Raw genomic sequence first — 19,019 nt, forward strand, 5'->3', positions numbered from 1 at the left:
TCAAACAAACACGCTCACGCCTCACAGACGACAGCTTACAGTCCTGTAGAGATAAAGTGACTTCGTACAGCCCCGACCTGCAGACGCTGTGCACAGAGGTTCAGGAGCAGAAGTCCCGTTGTAAACATATCACGGCAGACCCGACGATGTTTGCATGAACGCGCTTTTCAGCATCTCTTTATTGACCACTTTACACACACGGTTGCTGTGCGCACACAGCCGGCTGTAGCTTTGCAGCTCACAGCCCGACACACACCAACAACAGCAGAGAGAGCACAGACGTTAAGGCGTGATTGCGGGTGCCGCTCAGGTGCGTCCGCCTCCCCTGCAGCGGCGCTGCAGACCACGCCCACCACACGCAGTAACCAGGTAAAATACATACTTAGGCAGAATTTTGCAAATATCTATTTTTCATTTTGTAGCAGCATAGAGCTTTTTTCCAATTATTTTTTAAAAGTCAGGTCAAGGCTCCAAAAGCCCAAAGGCGATATAACAGTTTGTGTTTGCTACATGGATCATTGTAGTTCAGCTTTCCTTTGTTATATTTATTTAAGAGCTCAAAATGTGTTCATTACATAAATCAAATGTAATTTTCTCTGTAGCACTTCATGGGTTTCATAAGCAACACACTGTAGTTGTTCACACAAAGCATAAAGGTAAAAACAATATACACAGTGTTATCTTCATTTTAGATGTCACAAAGTATTTGCGGCTCCCAGTGTTTTCCCGAACCCTGACCCTTTGCGTGGAAACCGGGTCCAAAAGGCTCTTTGGGTGTTAAAGGTTGCTGACCCCTGCACTAGGCCCAACTGACACATATATTTGATTCCAAATACAAAAAATAATGTGTAACCTGCTGGAAGAATGTAGGAGGTTGAGACAGGATCTCAACACTTGGTGTCTGCAACAAAAGACAACAATATGTGGGCCGATCGTGGCTCAAGAGTTGGCAGCTCGTCTTGTAATCGGAAGGTTGCCGGTTCGAGCCCCGGCTTGGACAGTCTCGGTCGTTGTGTCCTTGGGCAAAAAAGCACTTTGGGGTCCTTAGGGACGAGTAAAGCGCTCTACAAATACAGGCCATGTAATGGCAGAAACATTCTCTAGTGTAAATCCTGACTAGTTCATTAACTACAGATCAGTTTCAGTGAACATTATTCACAGAGGGATCTGAGTTCCTTATACCAGACTCTACAGAAACTGTAACACTGTACAGCTCTGCGACTCAACAATATGACAACAATGTAACACACACTAGAATCATCAAATAAAGCCCCACTAACCACTAGAACTAGAACTAACTAACTAGCACTGGACACTTGCATATTAGAGATTTCTACCACCATAGGAGGCGAGATATCATCCTTGAACCAGAGCATCCAGCCCTCAATTTCGGACATAAAAGCGACGTGGCCAGGCATGATAACACTTTGACTGAACTGCAGGACTGTGCCTCGAACCACTCTGACACCATCGCCACTCTCCAGGCCACTGTGGAGCGTTTGTCTGCGGAGGTAAAGAAGTTAGATGAGAGATGTGGAGCTCTTGAGGCACTCCAGGAGGAATAATTTAAGAACTGCAGGAATACCAGAAGGCACAGAGGGACCCAAGATGACTGAGTTGGTTCACACCTGTTGGCGGAGGCGCTATCTCTCGAGGAGAAGCCACTCATCGATCGAGCACATAGAGTGAATCGCCAGCGTCCCAAACAAAGTCATCTTCCTCGGCCCATCATCTTGAGATTGCACTACTACCACATTGGTGAGGAAATTCTGCTGAAAGCTGCAGAGAACAAGAACCTGATGTATAAGGGTTTTTAAAATAAACATCCTCCCAGATTTCCCTCCCTCTGTTGGAAACGCAGAGCCGCATTTGCAAATATGAGAGGAAGACTACGTGGGATGACCGGCGTCAGGTACAGACTGCTATACCCTGCAAAGCTGTTAGTGACCCATGTGATGTGAGGAAAAGCTTTAGCGATCCCAAAGAGACCGTAGACTACGCGGAGAAGCACCTCTCCCACCCACCTTCAAATGTATTAAAAGCAAGGATGTATCTATATGTGTAACGCTGACACAGCACTGTGTTTCTTCTTTTCCCTTTATATTCCATGTAAAGGTGAATATGGAGCGTTTATGGAGCTCGTTTATTGACCAGCTGTCAGTTAGAAGGTAAGAGTTACTAGGTTAACAGAGGTTAGCAGTAACAGTACGGGGAAGTATATTGTGTTGTTCTTTTGTTGGTTTTTATTTTATCCTACTTTACTTTGTTATTTGGATTTTACCTGTTGTGAGTGCTTCCCGTAATTCTCCTTTTTCTTGCGCCGCTGCGGCCAGAGTTCACAACATTACATATTTTTGTATCTATAAACAGGAAGCTGACACTCTCCAGACTTTATCAAAGGTGTGAGCGTCACAGCAGAGGCCTTTGTGTCAACGTAGCTGAAGACAAAACACAGAAACACATGAAGGAGATTTTCCTGGCCTGGATTTTATACAAATATTCTGCAGTACATCAAAAATGAAAGAAAACCATTAGTCAACATATGAACATCACCTCTGAAGTTACAGAGCTTTGATTGGAGACACAGCTGAGCGTTTTGCATTTTGCATAATTAATTACATAATTAATTATGTAACCATAATTAAATGGTTACATCATCTTTAAAGTCCCCAGAGATCATGAAAAGGGCCTGAGGGTGCTGTGTTTGGAGTCTGCTGGTTACAGTGTGCAGGACCTCACAGGCTGCTGCAGCGTTAGCAGAGGGCGGGACATACACAGCTATCATAATCACGTGTGTAAACTCTCGTGGTAGATAGTACGGTCTCATGCTAACCGCTAGCAGCTCAATGTCCTTACAGCATAGCGTCTCTTTGATAGAGAAATGCCCAGAGTTACACCATCTATCGTTCACAAACACAGCCAGACCCCCTCCTCCCTTCTTACCACTCTCCGCTGTTCTGTCATAAGAGGCTCAGCAGCTAAAGCAGCACACCTGGGTCTCCCAGCCTATTAAAAGCAGCCCTTTGCTTCACCTGCTTCACTAAACATTATTATTTTAAGCAGAGTGGTGTGATTTATGTAGGCATTGCTGTGTGACAGGAGGACTTTTCTTGCACACCCACCAAATGAGGGCGCACATGCTTCCACGCCCACTGGTGACTGCACACATCCTTTCAAGGAAGCATTTCATTCATCCCTAACAAATGGAACAAAACACTGTGCAGCGTGTTCAGGTTTGAACGTGGCCCTGGCCTCTCTCTGCATCCACCTGGCACATGCAACACACATCCACTCCCTGCTGAGCTGCTTGTATTTGATGTGTTGAAGTTTTGGTAAAGTTTGAATAAATTCCACTTTATTTATAGGAACATTTCATCTGTGGACTCCTGCTTCCCCTCTCCTTGAGCCAGTTTGTGACGGGAACATGACATAAGAAAAGTAATTTATCCCTTTTTGATTCTGTGTATCTGGCGCTCATCCAGTGAGTTCACACTTGGCAGAAACAGACTGAATTTGTCTGGAGAACTTTGGCTTCAGCCAAGTTAGATAAACACACTGTGTCTCTGTCAAAACAGCAGTGTAGTTGTGGCACCCCTGTGAGGGAATGACCACATGAATATTATTTTGTGTAAAACACTCATGTAACGGGACATTTTTCATTGCTATATGTATTTATTTTCCGTTTCTTTAAGAGGATAGAAAATCCATGTAACAGGGATTCATTTTATGTTAGAAAGCAGTGAGGGCGGAACTTTGGTGCTTGCTCCGGGGTTTCGGGAGCAGTAAGTGGAGCCCACCTTCCGCTGCTTCCTCAGACACGTTCTGGAGGAAAGCAGAGACGCATCGTGTCTTCCTTACTCTGCTCTTCACCTGCTTTTACAGGTCGGTACACGGTGCTCGCACCGAAAATGTTGTTTATTGTCACCATGGTTACCCACGTTAATGTGAATGGGAGAGTTAAGGCGGTCCGCCAAAGTTATTTATATGTAAACACGGGAGAAAACCAGAGGAGTGTCCCGCGCGACCGCACCGCGAGCCCGCTCGTTAGGTGGAGCGCTCGTGAAGCAGAGTCAGTGCGCTCCTATGCTCTGTGCAAACGTGTTGTAATGCTCCAATCAAATCAGTTCTGTGAGATGTGAATGTTAATAGTTCTGTTAAAGTGACTGAGTAGATTAGCTAGTGTAACACAAGCACTCTGAGCAACTCTGTGTAGCTAACAGAGGCATTCATGGGTTGATTAAACAAGCTGTGTTTCATGATGCACTAAATAGTGATTTTGCCAGTAAATTACTGGAGGGAACAAATGTAATGTATTTACCAATGCTGTTATTGAATAGAACTGTTTAGCCAGTAAGACACTGCAGAAGACAATGTGATGTGTTTATTGATATGATAAAAGGATGTAGCTGTTATGGAAAGAAGTGTGAACTTGAGAAACTGAACCAGTTAAAAAGAGTATATTTCACTGATGTTGTGAAATAAGTAAATGTAATTGATGTGAATGAGGAACCAGCTGAACAGTATATTGAAAGCTCATGTTTAGTGTTTTATAGCATTTATTTGTGTGAAATAAATCAGACTCAGACACGTTCTGGAGGAAAGCAGAGACGCATCGTGTCTTCCTTACTCTGCTCTTCACCTGCTTTTACAGGTAACATATTTGTCATCGAGGTCTTCATCCTTGGGACCCGTAACATAGTAACTTCTTCATTGTTATACTTCTATAGTTTTCCCATTTTGTGAGCTGTGGATGTGGAAAGTGTCTCAGTGACACATCCACATGAAAACGGCGTTACCTTCGTTCATTTGCACGTCAAATGAACGAGCTGTTTGGACTTTAACGTCACAGCTGATGCTTCGATACTCGAACTCAAGAGTTCAGCTTCCACTCAGAGGTACAAGTACACACAGCAAAGATAAACGTGTACACAAGGTTGAACCCACAAGTGCACAGCTCCAACCAGAGATGGGCAGTAATCCGATTACTTTTTTCAAGAAACGAGTAAAGTGAGGGATTACTATTGCAAAAAAGGTAATTAGATTACTGTTACTTTCCCGTAAGCACGCTGCGTTACTGCGTTACTAAAACCGCAGCTGTGTGCAGATGAACAATGGATAATCTATCGAGTGTGGAGAGAGTGTGAGCGTGCAGCGTTTAAAGCGTGGAAGCACTGACCTTACTTTGAGTTTGACTCTGTAAAAAGTGACAAAAACATTAGCATCCGCTGTTCACTGCGTGGGAAGACAACATGCTCACTCACTATGTGTTAATGGGCATGCTTATTTATAACTTTGATAAAATGTCATAAAAATAATTCCATGCCAGCTCACCATTGGTGATCAGGTAGTTTCTGTTCCAGTTCCAGTCCCATAAATCATGAAGCTTGCTGCCAGAAAAGCTTCAAATCTCCTTTGAAAGCTGTTTGTGGTCTTGATTGTGGGAGCTTCAGTTGTCTGACTCCAGCTGCCACACAGTGCTCACTGATATCATTTGCAAAAACCCCAGTGTGACAATATTTATCAGTGAAGCAGAAATCAGGAAGTGACGACTTTTCTTTGAACATTTGCTCAGGCTAAGCTGTGCTTTCTACCACAGTTGGGAATTTCCTGGTTTACAACAAATTATTGTGTCAACACCGCATAAGATTTCAAACTACAGGAAAATCACTGGAGTTATAAGAGGCAGACAACGACACACACACCACATGCATGCTGTTGCTATTTATTGTGGATTAACCTGTCAAGGGCAAGAACAAAAGAATTGTGCCTCAAATACAGGAAATCATAGCTTTCCTGTATTTCCTCCATTGTTGGCATGCTGGTTAGTGCTGTTGCTCCACAGTAAGAAGGTCCTGGGCTAAATTATCCATGAATGTAAACGGCTGTGTGTTTCTATCTGATAGACTGGTGAGCTGTCCAGGGTGTACCCTGCCTGGTAACCTATCACTTCAAATGGTAAATGGCCTGTATTTATATAGCGCCTTACTAGTCCCTAAGGACCCCAAAGCGCTTTACATATCCAGTCATCCACCCATTCACACACACATTCACACACTGGTGATGGCAAGCTACATTGTAGCCACAGCCGCCCTGGGGCGCACTGACAGAGGCGAGGCTGCCGGACACTGGCGCCACCGGGCCCTCTGACCACCACCAGTAGGCAACGGGTGAAGTGTCTTGCCCAAGGACACAACGACCGAGACTGTCCAAGCCAGGGCTCGAAGCGGCAACCTTCCGATTACAAGACGAACTCCCAACTCTTTAGCCACGATCGCCCCGATCGCTTCAGGGTTATTTCCCAGCCCACGATCGCTTCAGGGTTATTTCCCAGCCCTGCTGCAACCAGGATAGAGATAGGAGGATGGTAGTTGTTGTAGACCCATTCAATTTCAATTGAAGGATTAAAATGTTCCAGGAGCTCAACTTACTCCATCTGAACATGTTTCAATCGTGTTTTATGAACACAACATGCAGGTTTACTGAATATGAAAAGGTTGTGTTGATTTAACTCAGTTGTTTAAGTTTCTGCCAAAGCAAAACCTTTGTGTGCAACCAGTGTCCACTATTGAATCAAGTAAATCCAACATGTTTTTGTCAGTGCAAAAGGAGTTACGGTGCCTGTATTCCTGCACAATATTGTCCCGGGAGGGAGGAAAACTTTCTGGTGAAGTTTTGGTTGATTTTTGGGTTTTGCTTGACACTAGGTTGATTTTATCAGTGAGGTTTGGATTGTTTTCTTTCTCTAAGAGAGAGAAAGATGGTTTTATGCTTGGACATGTTTGCAATGGGCCCCAGTATTTGTTACTTTATTAGTATTTTATTGGTTGCGTTTGTTTGTGCTTTTGTTACAGTGCACTGAGATAAGAACATCTGAGAGGTGTGATCCACCGCTGGTGATATTTTGGTATTTTGTGAGTTCCCGATTTAACAAATCAGCTCTTTAATCCAGACCTGAGAGGTTGAACTTTAAAGTGCTATAAAATATTCTTACTGGAAACAGTGGCAAAGTGTTTTTCTCCATGATTATAATGGGCTTGGGAGAAATTCACTTATATGTGACATTGATCACATGAGAAGTCCTGAGCCTAAAAGGATTGCAGCGAGTCAATCCAGTCCAAAAACAAGGAGCTGTTTTCCTTTAAAATGATGACATCATCTTGCTGGTGATGGAGGCTCGAATAGGCTGCGCGTGAGACTCCATTATCAGCAATATCTGGTATGAATGTGTGTGGATGTATGCATGTGACTGGACTGTGACGGACTGACGACTAAAAGTTTAACTGACTTGATACTGAGACAAAAACGGTGCCGACTTTAGGATTAGTGAATGTCCACAACAATTCACCCAGCCTGTAGAAGAAGGGTGGAGGTTTTGTCTTGCTTTGTTTGTGCAGGAGCAGAAGGATGACAGAGACTAAAGGGGGAGGCTGTAGCTTCACATGAGTGTGAGCTGCAGACTGAACCCTTTGGTTGCTAATGTTGAGTCACTGATGTTTGCATTAAGAAAATTGTGTTTTATTAGCCATGTTTTAATTAAGGTATCACATTATATTGTTGGGAATGTTAAATGCTAAAGTGAAGAAAAGCTTTGTTTTCACTCATGACTGAACATGTTATTATTAACCATAGCAGGCCACTGTAAAGAGTCAATTAACTTTTATAGAGTGTTAAGGTTCAAAATATTGGGGATGGAAACAAGAGAAAAACCACAATAACAACACTGGTCCGGCCGGGTTGAGTCAAACGATGATTTTAATGATCACACGCGTGGGAGATGGACACTGATGCAGACAGCCTCAAAATCTCAAAATGGTGGAGCATTGCTCAAACTTTTATAGCCTCTGGTGCCTCCACCTTATCATACAAAGAAAAAAAATTAAAAATACAAAAAAAAAATGTGAATTACTAGCAATTAAAGGCTGCACTGCAAATGCTCTCTGTAACATTTCTGTTAAACAAGAAGTCACATACCCAGGACTGTTAATATCCAAAGACCAAAAGTCAAGATACTCGTCAAACTTGTCAAACAGTGTTGGGGAATTCTCAATGGTGCTTGGTGCCATACCCTCAGGGACTTTAATGTTATATAAAAACACTGACAGCTCAATATCTGCCTCAGTCACTCTCCCTGATCCAGCTGAGTCAGGAACTTGGTAACAGCAATAAGAGAATACGTAGTTTATTACGGCGGGGAGTCTCTGGCTGGCTGGAGCGGCATCTAATAACCAACTCGCAAAACAAAATAAAAACAACACAACAAACAGATATTATGATACAGACTTATAATCTGCACCGATGTTTTTTCTAAATTATATAAAGTGAGCGCGAGAGCCCTCGGTGCGCCTGCGCGCTGCTGAAGTCAAAGTAAACTTTATTGTCATCTCCGCTACAGACAGTCCAGCATATAGAGAGACGAGACGACGAGGCTGCAGTTACAGCGGTGCAAGTAAACAAACAATAAATATAAGAAGAGTAAGAAAATAAATCTACACTTTAGGACTCGGGGTAAAGGATCAATAACAATTTAAATTTATAATTTACAGTTTGATGATTTAAAGTCTCACACAACCCGTCAAAAGGGGCGGGGCCGGCTGCTTCCAAGTAGAGCACATTTCATTTATAATGATGTAAATCCAAGCCCATCATGGATTCACGATCTGAATCCTGGGTTGTGTGAAATCCCAGAAATCAACCTTAGACAAAGTGAATCTGTGAACTAAGGTGTAGGTCTGTTAGGTTAATTGTGCTGATCCTCGGGTTGGGGGATTTGTGTTTGTACTGGAGCGCAAAATTCAAACCAATGGAAGATGGACAACAAAAGTTCAAAGCCATCAGGTGCTCAGTTTATGTATTTATTTTTGGCCTACATCAGTAAGAAATGCCAAATTATATACACAAAGTTACAGGAATCACCACTCCTGTTATTCATGATGATTTCAGTAACATCACATAATAACATGTAACGTTATTATGTGATGTGCGTACTGTTAATGCTGATACTGTGGTGAAATTCTCTGCTTCTTTTGTGTATTCTGCATCTATTACGTCAGATTGTCTTACCCCTCATATGGTTGAGAATTTTGCCAATACCCTGTTAACTACATGTTCCTCCATCCTCGACACTGTGGCACCTATTAAAACGAAGCGCCCCAGAACTTACTCACAATGTTGGTTAAGTGACTCTGTTCGCGCTCTACGACGTGCGTGTCGGCGGGATGAGAGAAGGTGGAGGAAAGATAAACTCCAGGCATCTTACGACATCCTACGTACTAGTCGCTTGAAGTTTCAAACTGCTGCCAAAATGGCTAAAGCAGCTTTTCTTTCAAAAATTATCTCTACCAATGGTAACAATCCTCGAATTTTATTTAAAATTTTTAACTCTGTGGTCAACCCCTGCCCCACTATGCCGCTGCCGTGCTCCACGGTTCTTTGCGAACAATTTTTAAATTATTTTTTAGATAAAGTCTCATCTCTTAAATCTGCTCTTCCTTTAATGACAGGCCCTGCGTTTACCCCTGACTGTTCCTCTTCCTTCTATCAGTTTGAACCCGTTTCACTCCCTACTCTTAAGCGTCTGGTTGAACAACTGAACAATACTAATCTCGTATATGATGTTCTTCCATCTCGTATAGTTAAGGACTGTTTTAGTGCAATTGGACCTAGTATATTGTCCCTTTTGAACTCTTCTTTGCTCTCTGGTTGCGTACCATCAGCCTTTAAACATGCTATAATTCAGCCTGTTCTTAAAAAAAGGAACCTCGATTATAATGATTATGCGAACTATAGGCCGATTTCCAAGCTTCCGTTCTTGGCCAAAATTCTTGAGAAGATAGTGTTGCTTCAACTCCAGGCCTACCTGGATGAGAATAGCATTAATGATAAATTCCAATCGGCCTTCAAACCACATCATAGCACTGAGTCAGCGCTGCTCCGAGTTCTCAATGACCTTCTACTAATGGCTGATAATGGGCGCTCCTCGGTCCTAGTGCTATTGGATTTATCGTCGGCTTTCGATATGGTTGATCATAAAATCCTATTGGCGAGACTTGAGCACACTGTAGGCATCAAGGGTGTTGCCTTGGATTGGTTTAAATCATACTTGTCCAATCGGCTCTCCTCGGTTCACTTGGCCACTTCCTCTTCCTCCGCTGTACCTGTCTGTTGTGGTGTCCCTCGGGGATCTGTGTTAGGCCCTACTCTGTTCTCATTGTACATGCTTCCATTAAGCGCTATCTTTGAGAAATATCACATCGCTTTTCATTATTATGCTGATGACATTCAGATCTACTTTGAGTTAAATGATGACCTAGCTTTGTCCTTGAATAGTTTTCGAGAGTGCATGTGTGAGGTCAGGCAATGGCTCCTGGCAAATACTCTTATCCTTAATGATAAGAAAACTGAAATTGTGGTCTTTGGCAGTGACGTCCTTCGTGCCAAACTTCGTGATGCTTTTGGTTTTCTCACTAGCTCCTTTTCCGACACTGTTAGGAATTTGGGCGTGTTACTTGACAGCTCATTTAAACTTGATAGACAAGTGTCTGCTGTTGTTAGATCGAGTTTATACCAACTCCGCCTTATTTCTAAGGCCAGGCAGTACATCCCGCATAAAGACCTGGAAAAACTCATCCATGCCTTTGTAACTTCGAGGCTGGATTACTGCAATTCACTCTATTTTGGACTCCACTCTCCCTCCTCCATAGATTACAGACAGTCCAAAATGCTGCTGCAGGCATTCTAACCAAAACTAAGAAGTTTGCCCACATTACTCCCGTCCTAGCTGATTTGCACTGGTTGCCTGTGAAATATCGTATCCAATTTAAAATTCTGCTGTTTACTTTTAAAATCACTAATAACACAGCACCGAGCTATCTTAAGGAACTCTTAAGCTTATATGTTCCTGCTAGGGCTTTAAGATCATCCTCACAGTTACTGTTGGTGCGGCCTAGATCTCGGCTGAAGTCTAGAGGTGATCGAGCGTTTGCCCTGGCTGCACCAGAGTTGTGGAACAACCTTCCCATTGGCATTCGGGCGTCTGACTCTATTCAGTCTTTTAAATCACGGCTTAAAATGTATTTGTTTAATCTTGCGTTTTCTACTGGTTAAATGCTGGCCTTGTCTGCAGTGATTTATTTTACTAATTTTCCTATCTTGTTTTTTATTTGCGCTGTGTATGTCTTATCCCCATTGTGTGTTGATGGCACAGTTATATTGTGCTATAGCTATGTGCTATAGTTATATTTTTTCTATTGGTGGCTTTTTCCTGTGAACATAATTCTACACTTTTATTTTTATGACTCTGATTATACTTGTGTTAATTTGTTCTATGTTAAGCACTTTGGCATGCCGTTGGTTTTTAAATGTGCTCTATAAATAAAGATTGTTGTTGTTGTTGTCCTGTAAGCACAGTCTGCCTGTGTCTTTTCTCTGCAAATGAACATTTTCAGCCAATATAGGTAATGCATCAACATGGCTGCCGTGGCTAAGTTAGGAATATTTATAATGTCATTTCCAAAACTTGCATATGATCTGCAATTTGTAGCAGATCTACTGACTGTCACAGAGCAGCTGGAGCAGTCTCAAATGCAGGTCAGTCCACTGCTGCCCCCTGTGGCCAAGTGCCATAGCTACTGCTGGATGAACTCGTGACACATGTGCACCTGTTTCTATGAACACATTGAGTCTGAGTGGCTGCACTTACACTGGTGCATTCAACATATTGAAAGATGCCAGCAATGTGGATTGTCAAGACTCAAACCAATCCACATTGCTGGCGTTGCATCTTTCAATGCCAGCAATGGCAGGTATCAGTGCTCAAACCTTTTGTGTTTGTTTCCAACAAGTTGCCCACCTCGGGAAACAAAAATGTGTTCTTTTACTTGTCAGATGAACATATGAGACACTTTGACTCTTCAGTGCAGTGTGGAGCCTAACAAAGATCTGTTTTGTGTCCCAGCTGATCAGCAGGAGGAGGAGAGTCTGACGGAGCAGCAGAGGAACATTTTCAGCTACTTGGACTCAGCTCAGCCACTACAGAGGAAACAATGAGCTCAACACAGAAGGTGACAGACAGAGCAGGACCATATGACCAAAGATATTTATCACCATATACATTTGAACATTTGCCATAACGATGTAGCTGACGATATAATTGACACCAGACAAAATACTTTACAGCTGCACAACTTTATTAAAAAGCCATCAATGTATTTTCACTGAAACAAGCAGCTGTTGTTTATGTGCATTAAAGTTATATAAAAATGTAACAGTGCAAATGCAAATTCCTCGCTGACAGTTTAACCAAAAGGCGTTTCCAGTGGAAACTGGCCGACACATCCTGAGCATAACCATGTATCATATCCACTAAACTTCAGAAGAGGTTATACAGTCGTGGCCAAAAGGTTTGAGAATTGCATAAATATTGGAACCTGGAGAAGTTGCTGCTTAAGATTTTATAATACAGATTTGTACTTTATTTCAGATTGAACCTTTAAAGGGGCATTTCTGGACTTTTAAACACCAGTATGTTCCTATAGACCAAATATTTAAAGACCAAAAATGTTCTTCTCTCTTCTCTCCCCTTGTTCTCTCTCGTATTTCTGAGAGTGTATCATGTAACACTATAGATCAGCTTAGCTCAGAATATATAAAGCATATAAACAGTTACAGCAATATGATGCAACAAACACAGCAGCTACTGATCCAAAATACTCAAAGCTTCATAGAACTGAAACCAACATTTATTTTTAGCTCCATTCTGCTGCTGATACAGACTTTAGGTTTCTGAACATTAAACTTGTTGCTGCCTTTCATAGTGTGTAACTTGAAGGCCCTGAGTACTTTCTCCCACACTGGAAACACTGGGATGATCACATTATTTGAACATTACCTAATAAGACTGATTCAGCACAGACAGTTATGTTAAACTTTCCTAGCAGTCCTTCACAAACAGGGAACAGTCTGTCTATTCTCTCCATCTGTCAGCTGCTGCTGGCTCTTCCTCCTCCTCTTCCTCACACACTGCTGAGTTTGTCCTGGTGGATCATCAGGGCTGCAAAGCCTCACAGATGATGTGCAGCAGTGGCTCCCTCAGTCTGTCCTCACTCTGGACACTTGCAGTCGTCACACATGGAAATCAAATGTGTGATAAGCTGCAGGATTCAAACACAAGTGTAACTTATAAACACATGTTCATACTTTTATTCCACAATCAGAGAGAAAGAAACAGAGAGAGAGTGCAGGACAGACAGACAGGTGACAGTCTCAGGTGTACACACTGCTACACAACAGCACCAGAGAAGCAGGATTTAGTGTTTGTGTTATTACGAGTGTAAACAAGAAGAGTTCCAGATGGTGCAGTGGACACATGTGTGACTGCTGTGATTAAAGCATCTTTCTTTCAGCTTAACGAGTGAACCGTCAGCTCGTTCAAACACACGTTAAAGTGCGTTTGGCTCGACACCACCGAACAGAGGCAGCAATATAACACAGCTAACATTAACAGTGCAGTGAATCCTGCTTGTGCCGTGATGTTCAGGACTGCAAACCGAGCAGCATCACTGACTTTCAGCTTGTTGTGTTTGTGGATATATGACTGACTTTAATTATCCACAAAATCATCACATTCTCTGTCAGATTAAGGTCGACTATTGAACGGCGTATATTTTAAAGGCTTTAAAACCAAGTTAACGCTGAAAGTACAAACATCACTAATGTCACATAACTCTGCCGACAAGGCATAGCTATGGCTATGAAATGCTCTTTGTGTATCACTTCTTCATTATGAAAGATGTCATTAATGCACTAGTAATGTCTCATCTGGAGTATTGTTCAATCATTTGGTCAGCAGCTAATAAGACAGATCTTAACAGACTTCAGTTAGTCCAGAATAAGGCGTCCAGATTAGTGTGAAGATGTTCATACTATACTAATATTGATAAAATGCATAATAACCTTTCTTGGCTTCCTGTACAGGCTAAAATATTCTATGGCTTACTTGTAGTTCTAAAGAAAGCAATTCTGTTAAACACACCACATTTATTCTGCTCAGCTGCAGTATCCAGATGAAATACATCATCATATTACACAGTTTTCAACAAACTGCAATTTAGTAAATGCTCGAGTTAAAAGTAACGTTTTGTTAAACTGTTACATTTAGAGCAACTTTTAAGTGGAATAAGTTGCCTTAAAAAATTAGAGAATTATTCAAAACTTCAATGAACACTTAAAAGCCGATTTACAGAGCTTTTAGTTGTTGTAAATATTGTAAGACATGATTTGTTTTTGAAATTTGTGTAATGTGCCTCAATGTTATTGATATTATTATTATTATTATTGATTGCTTATATTTGAACAATTGTGAAACCTCACTGTGGATGTAAGAGTGAAATTATGTGGATATCTTGAATCCACTTTATTGTGTAATATTTTATGTGAGTATTTGACGGAAGACGAGCAACATCTGTTGTGGAAGCTAACGGGGTTCCTTTAGAATAAACAAACATAGGATTTATTATCACTGAATAATTCTGTATAAATCTATACAAATTATAGAAATATGTAATAGGAAACAACAAAATAATCTAAATTATAAAATAGTGTGTGTGTGTGTGTGTGTGTGTGTGTGTGTGTGTGTGTGTGTGTGTGCATGATTTTAGTGTTTGAACAGTCATGAATTATCTTTAACAGCAGGTTGGATGTAATGTGTTAGAACTACCAGCAGGTGGGGATAAGAGACCTTTAAGGTGTTTGGTGCCACGCTCCACCTTCAGGTTTAAAACTAGTGTTAATGGAGTTTTAAGGTTGAGTTTGTTCCACGACTGCATTTCACTCACTGCCTCTGTTTGTATCTCTGTCACTGCAGGACCAACATGGAGCCAGAAGTCAGCGCTCTCAGGAGGCCGACAAACCTCACAGAAGAAAGGGAGAGAAAAAACACACCTGTGACGAGTGTGGGAAGGGTTTTACTGTGAGGGCTAAACTAAAACAGCATCAGGTCATCCACACTGGAGAGAGACCGTTCAGCTGTGACTTGTGTGGAAAGTCTTTTTCCTTGAAGCGTTCCCTAAAAACACACAAACTCATCCACAGTGGAGTTAAAGCATACAGCTGTGATCAGTGTGGCAGAGCTTTTACTCAAAGTAGCAGCTTACAGAGGCATCTAGTTACCCACTCTGGAATTAAGGCATACAGCTGTGACGAGTGTGGGAAGGGTTTTACTGTGAGGGCTAAACTAAAACAGCATCAGGTCATCCACACTGGAGAGAGACCGTTCAGCTGTGACTTGTGTGGAAATTCTTTTTCCAGGAAGGGTTACCTAAAACAACACCAACTCATCCACAGTGGAGTTAAAGCGTACAGCTGTGATCAGTGTGGCAGAGCTTTTACTCACAGTAGCAGCTTACAGAGTCATCTAGTTACCCACTCTGGAATTAAGCCATACAGCTGTGATGAGTGTGGGATGGAGTTTACTCTGAAGGCTTCACTAAAACAGCATCAGGTCATCCACACTGGAGAGAGACCGTTCAGCTGTGACTTGTGTGGAAAGTCTTTTTCCTTGAAGCGTTCCCTAAAAAATCACCAACTCATCCACAGTGGAGTTAAAGCGTACAGCTGTGATCAGTGTGGCAGAGCTTTTACTCAAAGTAGCAACTTACAGAGGCATCTAGTTACCCACTCTGGAATTAAGGCATACAGCTGTGATCAGTGTGGCAGAGCTTTTACTCACAGTAGCCACTTACAGAGGCATCTAGTTACCCACTCTGGAATTAAGGCATACAGCTGTGACATCTGTGGAAAAACTTTCAGCCAGAGAAGGAGCCGAAATACACACCTACGCATTCACACCAGACATGATGTGTACTGCTGTGAACAGTGTGGCAAATACTTTACAACAGACGCACAGTTACAACGACACATGTTTACCCACACTGAGGAGAGACCTTATCAATGTGACCTGTGTGAGAAGACTTTTAAAGCTCCACATGACCTGAGAGAACACCAACAGATCCACACCAGAAAGAGACTCTACAAGTGCAGCTACTGTGAGGTATGTATTTATATTGTTATCTTGTCATTTTAGCCTGACTGTTTGGAACAACTCTGCTCATTAAACTGTGTTAGCATGTTAGCAATTCTACTGCATGGAAAAGCAGCTCTGAGTGATTATTCAGATTTTCCTTTCAGTTATGATTTTAGTATTACTGTAGTATTATGGTGGTAGTATTGTAGTTATTGCAGCCCAGTAAACTGAGTGTGTTAACTGAAACAGTCAAATGTAGTTGGACGTCTGCAGAGATGCTCTTTATTTCAGGCGACGTTCAGGATACAAATGTTGAAGGACTGACTTACACAGTCTTTGTGTCTTTGTTTAGAAGCAGAGCGACACAGATGGATCTAGTTCTCAACCCTGTCATCACTGTGGTGGTGGGAAAGACTTTCATTGTGACCTCTGTGGAAAAACTTTCAGTCGGCAAAAGACCCTAAAAGTACATCAACGTAGACACACTGGAGACAAACTGAAATACTGCAAAGAATGTGGGAGAAGCTTCACCACATCAACTGACTTAAAACGACATGAACTGATTCACAGTGGGGTTAAAAAGCACCTCTGTGATCAGTGTGGGTCATCCTTCACCACTGCAGGTCAGCTTAAATCACACAAAGGAGTCCACACAGGAGAGAAACCACACAAGTGCAGACACTGTGAGAGAAGCTTCTCACGGTCAGATAATCGTAACATTCATGAACGTGCACACATGGAAGGAAACTACAGCTGTGACCAGTGTGACAAGAGCTTCAGGAATCTCAGTTCATACTCTGCACACAAACGATCCCACGTTACTAATAAACTGTTTCACTGTTACCAATGTGCCCAAACATTCACCTCATTGTCTGCTCTGTGCAAACATCAGCGCGATCACTCAGGGCTGAAATCACTCCCATCACTGGATCACAGTGAATCTGAAGACACAGAAAGATCCTCTGGTTTCTGTGTCAGACTCAAAAAGCTTGAGATCAGGCTCCACAGAGTTCAGATAGAATCTCCTGTAAAAATCTGATGAGGCAGCTGTGAATCAAACTCTTCCCCTAGTTCCATTTTAAGCTTTCAAAACTGTCCTACTGTAGAGTTCATGTCAAGTGGTTAGATTTCTTTTCATCAGTTGGTTGAAAACTGTTTCCTATTATAAAGTTTTTGTTTTAATGTATTTTGATGCACATAAATGTTTTCTTGTTCAGGTTCTTTATGTTATTGAATCTTGCAAATGTTAAATAAAAAATTCAAATGTTAAATATCTTCACTGATGGTTTAAATAAACTGTCCTTTCAGCTTTAGCTCCTAATTTATTCATTATTTATGGATGTAGCACAGCAGCCGTCTCTTGATTAACACATGGAGGGCTCGGGATCTGATGGTGTCGTCTCCCTAATTTGCCCACTCAGTAAATCTCACTCATGGCCAAGAAATTGAAATAAACCTTGTTTCCCTGCTGGATAGTGATCCACTGTAACTCTGCTCCTCCTTCCTGTTTAGGATTTCTGTGGCTGAAGTAAAATTCCCTCCATCCATCACTTATCCCAGCTAACCCAAAGTGAAATAAAGTTTTGCTCGTCTTAAAAAAGCATTACAATAATGGGCATTACCAATGCAAACTGAATGATACAGAAGATGAAAGAAGAGACTTTGATCAGTTAATAAAGCTCATGATCTGGATTCATTGTGGCTGCTACACAGATACTTCTGGGTCACTTCTCTCAGTTAGGAACCTTCCTCACCAAACTGACTGTTGGACCACACCCCTGGTTTCATGAGAAATTGTTTCAGCCATGATTTCTCTTCCTGTATTTCAGAGTAAAGACTGAAGTGACAAATGGAAGCATGTTTAAAAACACAATGTGAGAGAGACGTTCAGGTCCTTAGAAGTTACCCTGGGTTTTTCTGTCACCCTGCTAGATGTTACACACCTTGTTATTGGACTGATTTCTACTGCTGGACTACTCCTGCGGAGAGTAACAATACTCTTACTAATTAGCTTTCTGTATAATATTGGTGACGCTGAGCACGTTTCCAAGGCTACCATCTGTCGGGCAGTCAGGAATGTTACAGTTGCACTGAAACGTCTCCTGTACTCGTTTGTGGTGTTCCCCGGTCATAGACCCACAAGATTGCAGGTATCAGGATGACCAAAACTTAATTCATGATGTGGTGATACTTGAACTACTACTTAAATTTTACATTTATTTTCACGGTTCCCAGGCGTGATTGGCTGTACAGATGGCACTCACATTCCAATCATTGCTCCTTCAGTAAATGAAGGAGACTATGTGAACAGGAAGTCTTTCCACAGCATTAATGTACAGGTACATAGTTCCCTGTAGCATTTCAAACTAACAAATTATTTCATTATAGTAATGGATGCTAATTTGTGTTCTCTGCACTGTGAAGATCATATGTGATGCTGCCAACATTATCACAAATGTGGAAGCCAAGTGGCCAGGCTCTGTCCATGACTCACAAATATTCCGTGAATGTACACTGAGCACAAAATTTGGACATGGTGAGTTGAGAATACCTTAAAATATATAAAGACCAATTGCTTCAGGGACATTTGAACTGAAGTATATCCTTCTGTCTTAGGAGAGTTCACTGGCTACTTGCTTGGTGATAGGGGGTATCCATGTTTACCCTATTTGCTTACCCCTTACTCTGACCCTGAACCGGGCCCACAGCAGCGATATAATCTGGCTCATTGCAGGACAAGAGCCAGAATTGAAATGACTATCGGAATGCTTAAGGCCCGGTTCCAGTGCCTGCAAAGACTCAGGGTCACCCCAGAAAGGGCATGTGACATTATTGTGGCATGTGTGATTCTTCACAACATTGCCACAATTAGAGGAGAACACTGTCCTTCTGAACCAAACATCAGCAGTGATCCAAACCATGAACATCCTGACCCTCCCACGGACATACAAGATGGAAGCGCAGTCAGAGACACCATATGTCACAATCATTTCTTTTGACC

The 19,019-nt window shown here is 42.0% G+C and overlaps 1 protein-coding gene across 1 annotated transcript; it reads left to right on the forward strand.

Annotated features, from left to right (window-relative positions):
• Positions 1 to 3,981: 3,981 nt before the first annotated feature.
• Positions 3,982 to 17,620, forward strand: LOC309702251 (uncharacterized protein). The gene is made up of 4 exons (XM_082526809.1): positions 3,982 to 4,651; positions 11,954 to 12,059; positions 14,861 to 16,045; positions 16,371 to 17,620. The coding sequence occupies exons 2-4, from the start codon at positions 12,042 to 12,044 to the stop codon at positions 17,055 to 17,057; spliced, it is 1,890 nt and encodes a 629-aa protein (XP_082382935.1). The 5' UTR covers positions 3,982 to 4,651; positions 11,954 to 12,041; the 3' UTR covers positions 17,058 to 17,620.
• The last annotated feature ends 1,399 nt before the right edge of the window (positions 17,621 to 19,019 follow it).

The sequence above is a fragment of the Aulonocara stuartgranti genome, assembly GCF_965226115.1.
Source record: "Aulonocara stuartgranti genome assembly, chromosome: 3".
Lineage (NCBI taxonomy): Eukaryota > Metazoa > Chordata > Actinopteri > Cichliformes > Cichlidae > Aulonocara > Aulonocara stuartgranti.